Source organism: Nyctibius grandis, chromosome 4 (assembly GCF_013368605.1).
Source record: "Nyctibius grandis isolate bNycGra1 chromosome 4, bNycGra1.pri, whole genome shotgun sequence".
NCBI classification, from domain to species: domain Eukaryota; kingdom Metazoa; phylum Chordata; class Aves; order Nyctibiiformes; family Nyctibiidae; genus Nyctibius; species Nyctibius grandis.
The window spans coordinates 40,116,638-40,135,657 of record NC_090661.1 but is presented as its reverse complement, the minus strand read 5'-3'; the positions used below and the strand labels follow the sequence as shown (position 1 = coordinate 40,135,657).

General features: G+C 33.6%; 1 protein-coding gene across 1 annotated transcript in view; it reads left to right on the top strand.

Annotated features, from left to right (window-relative positions):
* Positions 1-19,020, top strand: part of NOVA1 (NOVA alternative splicing regulator 1) — a 158,187-nt gene that overhangs the window by 113,691 nt on the left and 25,476 nt on the right. Inside the window, exons 3-4 of the mRNA XM_068399649.1 lie at positions 6,530-6,696; positions 16,871-16,942. Coding sequence (XP_068255750.1) covers positions 6,530-6,696; positions 16,871-16,942 — 239 coding nt within the window. The remainder of the gene's footprint in view (positions 1-6,529; positions 6,697-16,870; positions 16,943-19,020) is intronic.

The following is a 19,020-nucleotide window of genomic DNA, read 5'->3' as shown; positions in this document are numbered from 1 at the left end:
TCAGTTTGGGAAGTCTGTTAGATCATCAAGCTTTGGTTTGAGGCTCTGTATTAAGATCAATTAATTCTCTCTCAAGAAACAAAGGTAAAAGGACAAGAGGGAGACAAGGACCAAAGTAGAAAAGTATCTTGTTGAGATTTCTATGACGCTACACGTATGTGGGATGTTCTTATGTGTTGCATTTTAGATTATGTACATTTTGTCATTTATATGATAAAGATTTTTCATACCTGTTTAAGGTGTTGTGAAATACTGCTAATGCATTTGAGTAAAACACATTTTTATTGTCTGACTTTCATTTGCTGAGGTTTTATGCAAGTGTAGACAGGAAATGTTACATGCAAGGAAGAGTTCATCTGATTTTCATGTTAAGCACATTATTGAAAATGTTTAGCGAATGGTATCAAAGCACAGTCCTGTTTTACCAAGGGCTTTTGCAAGATCAGTTTTAGGCTGAAGCAGTCACTGGCAGTGTTACATAGAATCCCACTCTACAGGCCGTTTGATTGTGGGTCACAAAAATAAACGTGTGGGATGTTAGGGTTAGTAGACTGCTGTACTGCAAGTTGTCAAATAAAAAGTTTAATGCAAATCAGCTGATGAGAGATAGTAGTGCAGCCTTTTATTTAGTTAAGGTTTTAGGTTTGGCTCCTCTGTCAGGTTTTCCCTTTAGTGTCGAACAAATTGTCATGGTGCACTGGAAAAATATAAGGAGATTTAATTAGTGATGTATTGGGATTACCCAGGGCTGGTAACACATTGTACTTTCTAGGTTTTCAAATGCTCTTTAAGATTGATGTAAAAGCCCAATGAAAAGTATATAGAGTCATATAAATGCCTGACCGTCCTTTCTGGAAGGTACAATACGTTCCCCAAAACATTCCAACTAAGGTTCATAAAATACAGAAGCACATTTAACATTTAGTGAATGTTTCTATGAATACAGTAGAACTCTTACACATTGAATCAGAGTCTTTAAGCAAACAATTAATAAGTTTAATGGTAACCATATATAGATATATGCCTGTTGAGTATAGAAATAAAAACATTGAAAGCATCAGCGTCCTTTATCCTGTTGCATCTTCTAGCATTTATTCTAGAAGGTTGCTTTAAAAGCTGTATTAGTTGTCTAATAAGTAAATAACCTCAGAGAAAAATCTTGTGGTATGTTGTTCTGAAGTTTCACAACTGCATTTAAAATGTTCTTGATAAAACTAGTGCGATGTAGTTGCCAAGGATATTTGCCAGAAGTGAAGTTTTAGGTGGTTAAAGGAGATGGAAGGAAAAATGAATGCTTAAAATAAAGTTATTGCAAGCTGTTTAGCTTTAAGCCCTTACTAACTTATTAGATTTCAAAACAGGTTTTTCTTTACTTACTTCTACATTGCCTGATGGCTGCTAATGGTTTCATCTTTCTTTCTCTCATGGAATTGCAGAGAAAAAGAGTATTTTATATCATAGAATCATTTAGTTTGGAAAGGACCTTTAAGGTCGTCAAGTCCAACCATAAACCTAACACTGCCAAGTCGCCACTAAACTATGTCCCTATGCACCTCATCTACTCATCTTGTAAATAGCTCCAGGGACGGTGACTCCACCACTTTCCCATACCATATGTGTTTTCATATTAAAAAACTAGGCCCCAAAAATTTCCCCCTAAAAGCTAAACAAAACAAAAAACTGATTAAGATTTCATTTTTTCTCCATTAGTTTTATAAATGTATTGTTGATGAGCAGTACAGGCAGGCTTTTAGTGGAATTATGTTCTGCCTCTTTTATTTGATAAGAAAAAGTTGAAACATACACATGGAAATGGAATTTTAGTTCGGATATGAGAGGAAAGAAACCACATTTTACATGCTGAAAAGTAGAGCACATACAAATACTGAGTAGTTTCTTGGGTTTCTTAGAAAAAGTGAACATGAAATGATTGTAGAAACATCATCAGCAGATTGTATTTAGATAGTGGGTTCCCTATTTTGCAACCATATGCAAACTTCTGTCAGGGACTTTAGTAATGAGAACATACATAAAAATCTTTTTTCTGTTTTTTTTCTTTTTTTTTTTTGAACCTACTCTACATTTGGTCAGTTTCTGTGGCACAATTATTCTTCTCTTGTATATGTTTTATTTCTTCGTATGTAAAAGACAATGTACAACGCATGACCCTAACTCCGATTTGAATTGTAAATAATTTAAAAAAATAGAATAATTTTATATTGGCTGTGTTTGCACAAAAAAAAAAAAAGCAAAGACACTGATTATTTGGTATTTGGTAGTTTGACTTTCTCTAAGTCAGCTATTTCATAAATGAGATCTGTATTTTAAATACATATTTTGAAAATCATATAATAAAAAGTGTGCATGTAGATGGCTGAGCTTTTGTTTGCAGAAATGTGAAAAAAGGAGTGGATGTAACTGTTAAACAACTGGAAATGATAAATAATGCGACACTTTACTTTAGACACTAATGGAGCCTAAAAGCTTTTAAAATTACAGAAATTTCACCAACTTTAGTGATTCGTAGGCTTATTTTTGTTATACAGGTTGGTCATATAGCTGGCACTTTTCCTTTTGGTGACTCTTGTAAATTATTATACTCTGTTATCTGAGTGAAAAGCTCTTAGAATTGTGTGAAGGAATATGACAACATCACTTCAGAAGATTAAAGCAATTCCCAACTGTACATGTATACAATTTCTCCACACTTTTTTTTCCCTTTTTTTTTGTTGACGTAACCCTCGAAGAAAATGTGCTACTATTGTGGGGTACTTTATGTGCTACTATTGTGATGCACTTTAAACCTGTATCTTATTCTACATGAAAACGTGCTTTTGCACTATTGTATTTTTTCATGGAACAGTGATTTCCGTTTACTGCATCCTGGTTTATACATACTAAAATGTGGAGTATTTGGTCCATAGTGTGACATAAAACATATTTTTATTATATTACACCTTCTAAAATAACACTGATTGTAGCATACTCTTTAGTCAGTTAGTGTCAAGTCTAATGAAATTCCTATTTAGCATTGACTGTTTTCCTTTCAGATGTTTTGACAGTAGTCATCCCTGTTAAGTGCTTTCTGTATCAGCATTCTGTGTAATTCTGTGATTAGGCTCTGGTAGCTTGGATGTAACCTGAGCTGTGTTTTGTTTCAGTGTGTTGTCTGCTGACCTAGAGAACACTTGCATTAGCTGCATTGATCAATCCACATCACATCTCATCATTTAGGAGACAATTAATACTGTGGCATAAAGACTCCCCAGAGCATTTGCTTAGAGCTGGATTGCTTTACACAGAAACCACAGGAGTTGTTTGCAAAAGGGGGAAGAAGACAAGTAGGAAGAAAAGGCATTAAGAAAGCTTTGTCTAGGAACCAAGTTTCATTTTCTGTGGTGACTTCCACTTGTTATTCAAACTCCATTTTTTGACGGAGTGTTTTGGCAAAAAAAAAAAAAATTAACTGTGTTTTGAAGTTGATTTGTTGAAAAGACACTGTAACGGGTCGCATAAATGTTCTAAAAATCTTGCTCTTGAGAAATATGAATTTGATTGTGATGCTTGTATAACTTGCTGTTAAGAGTATAATCATTTTAACTTTATATTTTGTCTCAAGGATTATTAACCTGACAGCTTAAGAAATATTGATTGATATGTTTTAATCCTATTTTTCTTATTTTTAAATAACGTATTGTAATAGAGAAAAAAAAATGTTTGTTTCTCATTCTGTCAGTTCTGTCAGCTGCAGAGCTTCTTCCACAATGTTGAATTTCAGTATTGCCTGATACTGTTTCTTAAGATAAAAGTCTTTGAAAGATTTTAAGTGTACATGAATACATGAAGTTAATGATCAGGCAGGGCTCTTAGTGTGCTGTTTCATCTTTAGGTAATGAAATATTTAATCTTTAGAGATCATCCACAGAAGCAGACGAGAAGCATTTACTAATAAAAACCAATTTTTTCTTGCAGATGACTAAGGTTACTGTACTATTCTCTGTTAAAGGCTGTTGCAGTGTTGTAAGGAGCATATCATAAGATGAGTTGATAACAGTAGATATTACTAAAGACATAAAATTGATAGAAAGGGAATTTTAGGGAGGAGGTTACTTACCTCCATGGTACATTTCTGTAATCTATGTATTGCCTGTGAGTCTGTGCAGATTGTACAATGGTAATGAGGCCAACTAACATGTTGTGAACTTCAGAAATCATTGCAAACTTGTTAGTATTTACCACTTCTTAACATTGTAGATGTTTAGGTAGAGTGAATGAATTTTTCATCAGAAAAGATTCATGTGTGATTATGTCAGTAATATTTACTAGGAACATGTCAATGACAAAAATTATATTTATTTTTTGTGGTAATTCCATGGCTCAAATGTGTTATTTTGCTTCCCCTCCTGTAATCTTGAAGCCAAATATGCACTGGCATTGAACAGAGATACGTATCTGACATATCTTTACATGGCAATATCATTGTGTTTCAGGAATACATTAATATCATGATAGTTCATGTTATAATTTTATTCTGTTAGTAGAACTGTTCTACTGGTATTTAAAGGTAGAAACATAGTGATGAAAAATCATTAATTTGGTATGTTGGAAATGTACAGAATGTGTTTGTGGAAGTATGTACTACATGAAATTTCAAAGCGATTTTACTTGGACATCTAGATTGTCTTGTTTTGGTATTTCTGCAGAACAAAAGTGGAAACTACAATACTCCCTTTTAAGTTTCATTTTTCCAGCTCCTTTTAGATCCTGTTTTTGAAGTCAAAACTGATTTTGTGGAACCTATTTAAGTGGTTTGATATGTGGAATATAGAATTGGATTGTTTCAGTGCAGTATCATACTTTTATCCTTAGGATCGATCATTTTTTTTTTATATTCTTTCTCTAGTGAGGATGTATCAAGCTGTAACCCAATATGTAAAAAAACCTTTTTTGCTGTACAGTAAAGCCATACAAAATCATCTAAAACCACCCTAGTAAAAAAAAAAAAATGAAGTACTTTTCCACAATTTTGCATCCATCTTTGGCCATGCTATAGATGTTTTTAATTAAGAAAATAAATAAGGACTGGTGTGGTTTTTGTGACACAAACAGCACAATTTCAGTTTGGAAAAGGGTTACGTGGCAATGTAGGCTTTGTCTAAACCTTTCTAGAGAATTATAACTAAAGCTATGGTAGTTATTTAATGTTTGGTAATCTGCATAGAACTGCAAATTCTATGAGGTAGCATACAAAAGACAAGATAAACGTGGCACATCAGACTGTCTTTCTCCCGGCTACAGGGACAGGCAAGTCATTATAAGAGTCAGTGAAATTAAAGGTGAGAGTAAGTAATGGTGATATAAGGGAGAGGGAGTGACAGCCAATACAAGAAGAATGTGCCTCAGACTGGAGAGGAGAGTTAAGCGAAATGATACAGTGTAGAGAAGAATGGTTAGAACTGAAAACGAGGCAAAACTGAAATGGCAAGAAACAGAGGGTTACACTTTGTTGCAGAGTTTGGGAATGAGGAATGCGTTCAAAGCCTGTTTTTCTTAAGCATCTGTCCTATCTTTACAAATGAGTACAGTGGGAAAGTGTCCCCTCCTCTGTTTCATTGCCACCAAAGGCCTAGGAGAATATCTATTTCACCTATCAGACCTATTTGACAAGTGTATAGTATTTTCCCACAACCTTAGAACATGGATGCTTAGAAGATGGTCACGTGGAGTCTAGATATCTTGCATGAACAGTATTCAGCATAACTCTAAACAGAGTTCTTGAAATGTAATTTATGGGGTATTGACTACTTATTTGGTACAAACTTTCATAATTTCCAACTGCTAAATCACATTAAAGACAGCTTAAACTCTGTGTATTCAGTAAATAATTGCAGTTATTGCAAGGATGTTGTAAGGTAGGAAGGTTAAAAAAGACAAAGTGGACACTCAAATATATGAGATCAGTTGGCCGTGAAAGATCTTGTTGTAACAACTTGCAGCTGTTTTAAGAAATGATATGATAATGTCTACACTAAATGAATGTGTTTGCAGTTCAGGTGTTCATTACAAAAGCTTATTCTAACTGCCTCTGTAATACTGGCTATTATGTTCAACCTTCTGTTACCTTAAGGTGGTACAATATTTTAGACTAATCTAGAACTAGGCCAAAATAATTTAAAAGACATGTATTCCACACGTACTTACCATATTTGCTAATATTTCCCACAAAGCCTAATGGTTTTGTTCTGGGTTTTTTGTGTCTGGGTTTTTTTTTTTTTTCTTCTAATTTATATTATCCAGATTGACTTGGAAAGTTATGTGCTTGTAGGATCTACACAAATAGGAGTTGTTTAAAACATCTCCAGATCATCAGTATGTTATGTTGGAAATCTCTTGTTTGTGTGTTTATGTGGAGGTATTGCTAGTTGGTTTTGCAAGGTTGCTTTTGAGTGCCATCTTTATACCATAATTGAAGCAGTTTGTGGGATCTTGAAGAATTTACTTTATTCAGATCAACTTTTGGTATTTGCAGGTACTACAGAGCGGGTGTGTCTGATCCAGGGAACAGTTGAAGCACTAAATGCAGTTCATGGCTTCATTGCAGAGAAGATTCGAGAAATGCCTCAAAATGTGGCCAAGACAGAGCCTGTCAGCATTCTACAGCCTCAGACCACTGTTAATCCAGACCGCATCAAACAAGTGAGTTTTTGGTTGGGAATAGAGTCACAGCAGCTCCTTAGAAGTCTTAAAACTTTAAGGCTGCAAGGGGTCAACATAACATGTTCTTTAAGAAAATGTTGGTTTACCCTTTAGTAATTTGCTGGTCCTCTTTTTCCTTGTACTTATGTGTTCCATGTTTCTCAGCAGTTCTTTTAGACAGTGTTTTATGAGTTTCAATGCCACGCTTTAATGTGTTTCTTTGATATACTTTTGTTTACTGTATAAGGTGATAATATACTTCTAGGTTTTAGTTAAAGATCGTTGAATTTTAATCTTAAACTATCAACCTTTTTGTAAATCTTTAGCATTACTAAAACAGATAACTGAATGTTTCCTACTTTTATGTATATAAAATAAAAACAAAAATGTTAATTGTTTTTTAGACCCTATATTAGATACTTTAAAATCTTACCTGTGAGAACTTGAAAATACTATTTACTTGGGATGTTTTCTACAATTTCATTTTATGTTATTCTTGGCATCTTTTTGCCTGTTTTACGCTGACTTCTTCCAAAATCTATGGGCAATGCAAAATATATTTGCAAGGTATTATTGGTCTAGTATTCTTTAGTTCATTACATTGTCACGAACAATTTTGATTTTTAAAGAAATTGCCCTGTAAGGAGAATGTGAAATATGTGTCATACGGGATTTAAAATTATTTTCCATTGTATTGAATAAGAAAAAGATGAAGAAAGAAATGAGTGAGGGTTAGTAAAATTTTGTCTTGTCTCTCTATCCTATATAGGATAGATTTTAGTTTCTCACCTCTCCCATATGGGAAAAGATTGTTTCATCCTTCTACACTAGCAAGATTCAGTGTCCTATAAAGTAATTTGGTAACTGTATGCAATTACTTTACTTCGTATATAGTGACATACACAGAATGCTTGCATGAAGATGTGTTTGAACAGGATGAGGTAGGAATGATCAGACTTCTTTAGATGGATGAAACTGTGCATTAAGCCATTGTATATGATTTCTAATATTTCCTGCTGTATTGTTTTTTCTGTATATGCAATACTTCTGTGTAAATAATACCGTAGATAATTTATAAGGAAATACTAAAAAGGAAAGCCCAATTTTATAGAATTAGTTTCTCAGTTATTAGACATGACAATGATTATGCCTGATAGAGGGAGAAAGCTGAAGAGATCTGTGTTTTGAATGGCTTTTCTGCTCATAAAATGTTAGATTTTATGCCAATACTTCTTAACCCAAAGGGAAATGAATGTTCTCTTTTACAATGAAAAGTGTTTTTCCCCTTTGCAATGAAGTGAAGCTAATTTTTAGGTAAGTCAGTAAGATCCTGAGAAACTAGATTACAGAGCTGTTTAGTGACATGCCTAAATACTTCCTGTCTTGTATCTGAAGTTGGTATAGCATGTTCAGAGTAATTCTCCAGAAAACTTATTTATAAAGTTGAGGGGTTTTTTTTCAGATTTTTTTTTTTTTTTTTTTTTTTTTTTGGTTGGTCGGTTTGGGGTGTGTTGTTTTTTTAAAAACACAGTTCCATGTTTGGAATGTTAAATTAAATTTTGGAGGGATGGATTAGTGACCAGAGCTGCTGCTAGTGAAGTTAAGACACAGACTAAATACAACATATAACTTATGAGACTATTATTTAGTGACTGGCTCTATATCTTAAAATTTTAATATATTACCTGTATACATACAGGTGCGTGATAATATGACTGCAAATATTTGGAGATATGCATGCGCATATGTTGAGCAGTATTAACCACAATGAATTGTTTAACCCCTCTCTTAATGAAGCAACATCTATTCATGATAGATTCATACACTATAAATATTGACTCGATAAATCTAAAATCCATTACTTTTACCAAGAAGTGAAATTGTTAGCTTAGCTCTTAGAGTTTGCAGTGAAGTAATCCAATGTCAGAATATCCTGTATCTTAATGAAAGATATAATACCTGTATTTAAGAAATCAAAAGCATAATATTTTATAACAGGTAATCGTGATCTAGAACTCTCGTGTTGCTATTTTTTTTTAGTAGCAGACAGGTCCCAATTTTATTAAAATGGTCGAGATAAAGTATAACACAAGTCATTTTGAATTTGGCAAAAAATAAGCTTTATGAGTTACATTTTCTTCTTCTACACAAACATTTACATGTTTTTTCCTGTCTTAGAGTATTACCCAAGAACTTTGGCACCCAAAGTATTACGTTGTAGATTGAAGAAAGTAGACTTAGCATTTGAGATCGAGTTGTTTTGAAATAATGAATTTTACCTTTATTAAGATCTTTGAAGATATTTCTGTTGGTTTTCTACCTGTTTCCACCAAAAAGCAAAGGCGGTTTTCTCCCCATGAATGAAGATACTTGTAGTTGAAGCCGTGCAGTGCCACCCATGTCCATATGAGCATGCAGCTCTCATTTCTCTGTTGTCATTTCTTTGTCTTGGGCTGCTTTACTGACGCTCGCCTCAGAGAAGTGAGCTAAGAAATGAAGTATCTTCTGGCTACAGTTTCAGTGAAGAAAGTCAGTAGGTAAACCGTTTGCTGACTGCTACACTTCCTCTCTTCAGGAAAGGTATGGGTATACTTGGAGGCTGAGTATGGCCTGGCATTTCTCCTTACTAATGGAAGTCACTATCCAAACATCTGGTCTAACTTCAGCTTTTTCAGCTGCAGAAGGTTTGCAAACAAGTCTTATCTAGTTCCTTTTGAGCCTTCTCCACTGCATTTTTCCACATCTCCTAATCCTATGGACTTGTAGTAGATACCAGCTAGTTCTCTCCTCCAAGCAGGCCTGATAGATATTTAATTGACTAATGTTTGCATCTTTTATCTCAACATAACATAGGCAGTCTTTTTATAGAGTCAGCCATCTGCTGTTTCTACGTATCATTTAGACAATAACCAACTGATTCCCGTGCCCTTTTACTTCCTAGAAACTGCTATGAGCATCTAACCTCCCTTTTCTCTCTTTATTTGTTGAAGCGTCACACCAACTCTTTCAGACCATATTGTAACCCAGGGGAACAGAGTACAGTTTTCATAAAGTGATCAGGAGCCTGAGCTGTTTCGATGTTGTAATTAGCATACAAAGCTTTAAATTTCACCTCTAAATTAATAGCTGCTCCTATCAACAGTGGAAAAGGCTGCATAATGTGGTCTTATCACATCACCTTCAGAAACTATTAGAGCTTCTTTGTATGCTAGTTGAATTTTCATTCTCCCTTTCAGTTGTTTTACAGGTAGCAGGTATAGCAGCCTGTTCAGGAAGCACATGGAATCAGAGATGGCCATTGCAGAACTGTGCATTATATAGAAGGAAAGATGTGTGATCTTATAGCTAGCTCTGCTTTAAGCAGGAGTTTGCACTGTTTGGCCTTCTGAGATCCCTTCCAACCTGAATCATTCTTTGATTCTATGAAATGTTTAGCTATCGAAGAGCGGACAAAGCTTTTAAAATTTCTTCCTTGAAAATCTGGGGTAAAAGCTTCACAAATAAAACTTCCAAGTAATGTTTTCCTTGGAGCCAGTTTCATTTCAGCTTTTTCAGTAGATAATTAACCTCTCATGAGTCTTTCACTTCTGTTTGGTAACCATGGTCCCAGACATTGTATTCAAGACCTGCAAAACTGAATGTCTGAACTCATATTTGTGAATTCACATTTTTCTAGTGAAAACGACTAGTTTTACTTCAAAAATTCTGATCAACAACAACAAAAAAAGAAATGTTCATAATTTTTAAATAAAAGGTTTTATTTTGAAGTGCTTAAATAGAACCTGACTTTAAGAATACAGATCTGAAAATATTGGCTTAAACGGAGGATTTTTTTTTTTTAAATACAGGATATGAGGTATTCAGACTATAAAGACTCAGTAGACTTCATAGAATCATAGAATGGTTTGGGTTGGAAGGGACCTTAGACATCATCTAGTTCCACCCTCCCTGCCATGGACAGGGATACCTTCCACTAGATCAAGTTGCTCAAAGCCTCATCCAACCTGGCCTTAAACACTGCCAGGGAGGGGGCATCCACCAGTGTCTCACCACTCTCACAGTCAAGAATTTCTCCCTAATATGTAATCTAAATCCACCCTCTTTCAGTTTAAAACCATTACCCCTCATCCTATCACTACACTCCCTGATAAGGAGTCTCTCACTAGCTTTCCTGTAGGCCGCCTTCAGGTACTGGAAGGATGCTATAAGGTCTCCCTGGAGTCTTCCCTACTCCAAGCGGAACAACCCCAACTCTCTCAGCCTGTCCTCATAGGGAAGGTGCTTCAGCCGTCTGATCATCTTCATGGCCCTTCTTGGGACCCGCTCAAACAGGTCCATGTCTTTCTTATGTTGGGGGCCCCAGAGCAGGATGCAGTACTCCAGGTGGGATCTCATGAGAGTGGAGTAGAGGGGGAAAATCACCTCCCTCGACCTCCTAGACACACTTCTTTTGATGCAGACCAGCATACGATTAGCTTGCTGGGCTGTGAGCACCCATTGCCAGCTCCTATTCAGTTTTTCATCCACCAGCCCCAAGTTCTTCCTTAAGAAACCTTCATTTGTTTCTTAAAATGCCTCTCCCTTCTGATGAGCCTTTCTTTTTATCATCCATTTAAGGCAACAATCTGTCACCTAGATGAACCTTACTAAACTCCAGAATATGAGAAAATAACTCTACATTTTTCACTTGAGATAAATAATAATAAGTATTTTTGTAGATCACTGTCTCTCTTCATCTAGTCAACAACTTCTCATAGACTTTTTTCACTTTTGAACATAGGTGAAGAATCTCACCAATTACCATTCTGCAATGAATAATAAGATATGCAGGTGTGTTTGCAAGTTGTGAGGACAAAAAAAAATGCCATTATTTACTAGAGACAGTTCTATACATTAGATCCCATGGCAAAAGTTTAGCATTCCATAAAAATATGTGTACTATATCCTGACCCTCATGTGCCCTTGACTTAATTCTGTTGCCAGAACACTGTTTTGATTTTCTGTTCCACTTCACCAGTGTTAGATATAATCTGAATGTGTATGTAAAACTGTGTTTTATGAACACAATTAACTGTAGCTGATGATTAACTCTTCATTGTATGTGCTTCAAAAGCAGAATGCGAATAGAAGATTTTTTTGGGGGATGAACAGAAGCATTCAACATTGCTAGGACTTGAGGTTTTTTGACACGAATCTTAGACCTGTATCTTACGTGTTTTGATGCCTGTGTCTGGTTACTTACTTGAGTTTTCTGATATTTCCATATAACAGTACCAGATCATGTAGTAGTTCTGTGTTACTGTGACAAGTTTTGAGGAAAGAGAATATCCTGATTATTCTTTGTCCATTTTACTGTATTCTTCATCCTAAATCATTCCCTGCATCCGGAGTTGCTCTGATGATCCAAATGCACCTGCTGGTTTGCTTGAAGTTCCTTACCCCTTCTTGTCCCTAGACAGAACACGAGACAGTCTTCCTTTTACATCATACTTACCATACTTTTTTCCTTTTTCAGAGACAAGTCCCCAAGAGTTCATAAATGCAGATAAATTAGTTCTATAAACACCATCTATGTATCTAAGCATTCCATCTATGTATGCTAGCTTTCTTAGTCTTTTTATATTGCCCTATACCCTGTGTATTCTTTTACACAAAAGCAAAACCAAATGCAAAAAGGATGAAATATTGTCAGAATGTATTTTATTTGTTCTTTACAGAAGTGAAAAGGTAGCAAGTAAAATTAGATCACTGAAGTCATCAAAGTATCCTTTTTACAATCTGGATTGTAAATAAATTATTAGTGCTTGATTATTTCTTTTTCCAAATTTTATTTTTGAAATGTGTTATTTATACAGTCACCACTGAGAAGAGAAACATTTGCCAAAGTTACAAATTAAAGGAGTTCACAGCAGATGAAAAGAGGACTCAATATGTTTAGCAAAGCAAGTGGTCTGTTTAGAAAGGCTCATCTCTGATACAGTTGAAAGTCTAGTAAGTCAGTCTTTTATGTTGTTCAGCAAAATGAGGCCTTGCAGTGCTCTCTGTTTCTCATTTTAGCTGCAGAAGGTATTCAACTATTTAATAAAATTCACAAAAGGTAACACCTTTTCTTCAAGTGCATTAAAATATTGGTTTAAGGAAGTTAGTTCTGTCATCACATTAATTTCAGTGATTTAAAAGCATCAATATTAATATATGCAAGACTGAAACTCAGTATTAGCTTAGTATTAATAGTAATGTAATGTGAGTAATGTTATTACCAAGATTTCCCATTTGTCAAGCCCTGTAGTGAGAAACTAGAAAATGATAAGCTGTAAATGCAGCTTCATCTTCATATTTAAGTATGTTCTTTATATGCTTTCATGTCTCTAACCCTGTTTTCAAATGGTATTTAATTTTCTGCCTTTTCTTTCTACTCTTCTGTATATAAATATACTAATAAGTACCAAGAATTAACTGTCTCAGTACAATATTTATTATCTAGGGTGTAAGTATTGAAATTTTTTTAGTGTGTATATATATATATATGAATGTGACTTTTGTCATTTATACATAGCTCTGCATTAGGCAATTCATTAAGTCATTGAAAGAGGGCTCAGAGACCTTTTGGAACACTGTGGAGATGGAGTATACTGGCGTGATACAGCTATATCTTCACTCTGTTACTCAAAAATATGAAGCATGGAAGTGTGATGCTTTGACCATCTTTCTGCACCCTTTAGTATGTTGTGCAGCCTGAGAGCAGTCTCTCACAGTATAATCAATTCTTGTGAGCAACACAAGGAAGAAGTATTTTCTTGGACTTTCAGAAAGTAGTACAACTCAAATATGACTCAAACAGAATTTTATTTCTAAAACTAAGTTCCTTTTTTGTTACTTAAAATCTGTTTTCTCAGACATCTGTTCTGGAAGTTTAAAGTAAAAACAAACAACACTCTCTTACCTGTAAATATAGTCTTCCATTCATTGTCTCACAAATAATAGGAAATAATATTTGAGAAAACAGACAAGACCAGTTTCCATGGCTTGGACTATACTATTCAAGATATAGCTTAAAAAACCCCAGCGAGTCTTAGAAGTGATGTGTGGTAGAAATTCTGACTGGCTTTTTTGCTATAACCTTGCCAGCAGTCAACCTGCAATTTCAGGAAAGCTTCCATTATAGTACGTATGTTTCAGTCTCAAAAATTGCAACTCTGTAATGTAAATTCATCTTATGATTTCTAATCACTTTATACGTCTCATTCCCAGAAGCCTAATAACTACTGAATTCAAATGCTTACCTAATGCAAAACACTTGCCAAATTTTAAAAAAATTATTCTATGCTGCTTAATAAATCAGAACTATTGAGCTCTGTCCAACTTCCTTTAAGAAGTAATTTTGCCTAAAAGTTCTTGCAAAGCAATTGAGAGTGTATCAATAAATTACTTATCAGCCAGTGGAAATGCAATACAAAATCAAAATGCCTGTGTTTCATTTTTATATTTGAGAAATTACTTTGTGTTACTTTAATATTGGAGAAATAAATAGGTGTGTCTCCATAAATTAATATCTCCAGAATTATACAGAAGCATGAAAAGGGATGATTTTTTACAGAATGCTGTCAGTTCTTTTTTATATATACATATATATATATATGTCTACATATATGTAAAAAAATAAAAGTTATGTCAGTAAACTAAGTAAGAGAGATTAAGCCTGAAACACAAACAACCTGATATACAAAGAAAAAAGACTAAAACCACAAAACATTATTGCTACGTTCAGTATTTTGTCATTGATATGTATATTTGGAAAAAAATGTGTATGCCCACACCTGATTCTTGTTCATTAATACAGTTGTTTTGCTTCTAAATTTTATCTTTTTTTTTTTCATTGTATTTTAAACAAGCTTTTGCTAAAATGGAATAGTGAAATACTTCTACTTAACAGATGTTATATTTCAACAGTCGCCTGAAATGCAGCCATACATTTCTATGCTTTAGGAAGGTTGATATGAATCAAAAACTGAGATGCTTCCAGTTTCTTAAATTACTTGTAGTATCAGTTATTAGGTCATTATTCCATGTTGAAGTGTTCTATGTATTTTCTTATAAATCAGTAGTTAGATTTGGTAACACCTGTGAAGAACAAACTATTTTTTCAAACTACTATTTCAAACTAGCATACCAAAACAATACACAATATCGTATGCCCTAGTTAGCAGTGGTGTTGATCACACAAGCTATCAGATGTCTGAAATATTTTAGTCAAAATATATTTTCAGAATTTTGCTGGAGAATAGTAACAATTTTTTTTTAGTTACCCAAAACCTATTGGGATAAGTTGCAGTCCTCCATTCTGTTTGGTTGGGGTTTTTTTTTGTTTTTTTTCTCATTAGTTTAAATGATGAAAATCAGTTCATTGCAAATTCAGACGTTGGTAAGAGAGATACTGTATCACCCCACTAAAATCAAAAGTATAATTCTGTAATTGAATAGAGTTAGCCCTGTACTATCATGGAATCTGACATTTCTTTTTCTAAATAATTCTACACCCTCGCAAATGAACCCATGTTCTGTACAGAAAGACGTGGGAGATTCTGTTATAATTGTCTTGATTTTCACAATGTATAGCGTCTGCTGACTGATAACATTTTGCCAAGCTACATATTTTTTATAGTGCCCTATACATTGTGTTATTTGTTACTTAGGCCTTTTGAAATAGTCTCAGTTGGTGCTTTGGCTGTATATGTTTTAGTTTTGTTTTTATTGTTTTATAACATGAGTTATAAGTTGAAAACACAAAAAAAAAAGATATTTTTTTCCTGTTTTGGCTGCTCGTTTAAGTACAAACTATGAAAAAAAATGGATATTCGTATTGCTTAACATACAGCTAAAATATTTGTGTGTGCATATGTACAAGCCCATATTTTGCTAGTACACGACTTTATGCATTCACAGTGTCCCAGCTTTCTCATATGCATTAAGAGTTTTAGTGCAAAAGTATGTATACCTATTTTATGAGGGACTGTCAATGATTGTAAGTAACAGAACTGCTGAAAGTGTGAAATTTTGCTTCATTTATTTCTAAATAGTTTTGGTTAGTAGCTATATGACCGTATAATAAATCACATTGTATAGCATTTTAACATCTTATTTCTTAAAGTAGTGTAATTTTGGATATTTTATAATATTTTTTATATGACAAAGATGACAAAAAACATGCTTTGAATAAGTATTGTATGTTATGTTTTGAAGGTTGGAATTTTACATTTTTCACTACATTTATAAAGAGAAAATAAGAGTTATTCTGTCAGGATCTAATGCTTTAAAGGAGAAATGTGTATATAAAAATTTTAAACAGAGCAGTGCTTTTTTGATATATTCAAGAATTAATGTTAAGCGTATGTATATTATTTAGAAAACATGATCAATAAATATGACTCTTAATTCTTTTTTGTGTTTATTTTGAACACAGGCCTGATAAGTTATTAACCTTTGCTCAACTAAATGAACATTTTTAACTCTAATCATAAATATATTGTAGTAATTTGTTGTAAAGATATTAGTTGCATGTTCATCCATCATGAGATTGATGTTTACATTTTTTCACCTGCCTCTTGATTAAAAAAGATCAATGAATATTTTAGCAGTTAGTATATTGCTAAAAACTCAGTAGCATCAGTGTAATTGTTGTAAGATAAGGAGCACAGTTTGGTGGTTATAGTCCGTGTTATAGAATGGTGCATTATAAGGTGCCAAAGTAAATGTCTCTAACTTCTTTCAGACGTTGGCCCTGTTTGTTCGTAGACTGATAACTGTTTCTAGTGTGCTCATTGAACTTGCTGGAATTTTTGTTTAGTCTTCATTTTCCCCAAGAGGAGGAGAGAGGAAAGAATATATTCCTCATGTGGTCAGCATATTTTTGAGTATTTCTGTGAGTTCACCATCTTGATTTCAAGTCATGAATTTGTTTTTACATGCATAAGCATGCATATTTACATGCATTATTTATCCAATTGACTTTAAATTCCATTAAGTTCCAATGAGTAGGAGAAAGATTTTTGTCTTAGGCATTTTTTATTTATTTTAATTTTCTAGTTATGTTACTTTTGTTGGTTTATTTATTTTTTTAACTGTTCAGTCTAAGGCTTGTAAAGGTTGATTTGCTCCTGAACTGCTTTGTTCCCAGACATTGCCATCTTCCCCAACTACCACCAAGTCCTCTCCATCTGATCCCATGACCACCTCCAGAGCCAATCAGGTACAGTATCATCCTACCATCTACACCATACTTTTCACGGGTGACAGCTCGCAAACTGGAGAAAAAGATATGGTGGGTTAAGGATTTATTCGTTCATTCACATATATACACCCATAACCATAGATATCTAACTCGTTAGAAATTGGTAAATTGAATGGAAAACATTTTTCTTCTTTTAATTTGTTTTGTTGTCTTTTTTTAAATCTCTGATGAAAGCAAAGTATCTTGTAAAACAGTCTTTTTAAAATTTGAGTTGATAAATAGCAAGGATACATACTGGTGTGTTTGTAGACGGAGTAACTCTTGGTATATGTATGTTTATGTATATATGCACACACGTATTTACTTCCTGGATAATTTCTAAATTTTAATGGAATTACCCCTAAAACCATGCTTAACTAGCTGGACATCAACCTAGGAATGGCAAACAGACTTCTTTATTTGTTTATTTACTTTGAGAATTTTGAAAAGTGTTTGTGGACAGTAACATAGGGGCATTATTTGAATAACATATGTAATAAAAAATTAATTTGAAATGAAAGCTTACTGATGAAGAATGAAGTAAAATTAAGTCTCTCTAAAAACATACTAAACACATCTAAGTAAGTTTAATTCATGTGTTATTTTTAAATGCATAAACTGTGCTTTTAGCAGGATTTTAATTACACTCATTTATTTCTCTTTTAACTGGAAAAAAATATATCCAGTTCATTATGTCCACAAATAATCATACTGTGTATCTTTTTGCCTTCCCTATGAAAATTGTTAGTTACTTCACGCCATGCTTTTTAGAACTGAATCATGCTTAATAAATACTTCATTCATTTTTCAAATGTACTGTTAAATGTAATGTACTTTGTGTTCAAATAATGTAAGTATTCAGTATGTACTAACAGTTTTTAACACACAATCTGTTTAAGTTAGCTGAATACTTCTATCAGATCTTGCACAAATTAGATCAAGTACCAGAAAAGTTTTCTTCACAACAAGCTAATTTTCCCTGAAGTTAACATTGTTATTAATTACTGATCCTCTGATATTTTGTGAACCGCTTAGAACTTTCTGGCTGTATGACCAAACAATTTAACATGCAACAGAACACAAGCATATTAAAGCAATATATCTTTGATCAACACATTACTATGTTGAAAGGGACAGCTAATACAGAAAGTAATGAAATTTAGAGAGAAATTGTGCAGACAGAAGAACTACTAAGAAAACTATAAATTGCGATATCCCTCACTTCATTTTGAAAGCCGCCTTCAGCAGCCTGCTACCATTCCAGCAACAGTTATTTGGCTTCATCATCATTAAATGACGAAGATAAAATCTTTGCCAACAGCTAGGGTTATTTTATGAACACTCTGTTCAGCCTTTATTTCTGTCTTAATTTTAGTATTTTGTGTATTTTAATTAGAAGGTTTTGAAAATGTTGAGCACACAGATCTTTTTAAAAAGCGTTCTTACTATTTTTCTTTTCTGTGTCTTCTTTCCCACTTTTTTTTTAAAAATTATGAGTATGCCCTGATGATCATTATTTGGAGAGAAAGGAAGAGGTGATTTTATTTACAGGAAATACTGTTTGAGCATGCTGTTTAATTAGCATCAGAGAAGTACCTACTTGCATCTGTTCTATGAATTTTTGAATTATCAAAACTACAGTGTAGCGTATAAACTTCAAATGACTTTTTAATAGCTAAAAATACTTATTTTTAGAGAAAGTTGTTCTATGAGAATATTGTCAAGTGATATAACTGAATATACAAGTGAAGGGAAATGTATGCTTTGTGTCCTGCCTATATCGCACATTACATCTTTTAATGCATTTTATTCATAACCTGTGTTCAATTCAGTTTTCATACAAATAATCAAGATCTCTTTTGAACAGCATTAAAATTGCATATATGAAGAAGAGTAATGAGTTCCTTAAGTGACTTTTAGAACTGCTTGTATCATTAACCCTTGAAATTCCTACTGGTTTATAATTATTTTATCCTGCCTATTATTCCCTAGTGGTTTCTAGCCATTCCAGCAAGAAGCACAAAGCACATGATAAGGCAGTTAAGTCCTTTCTGTTC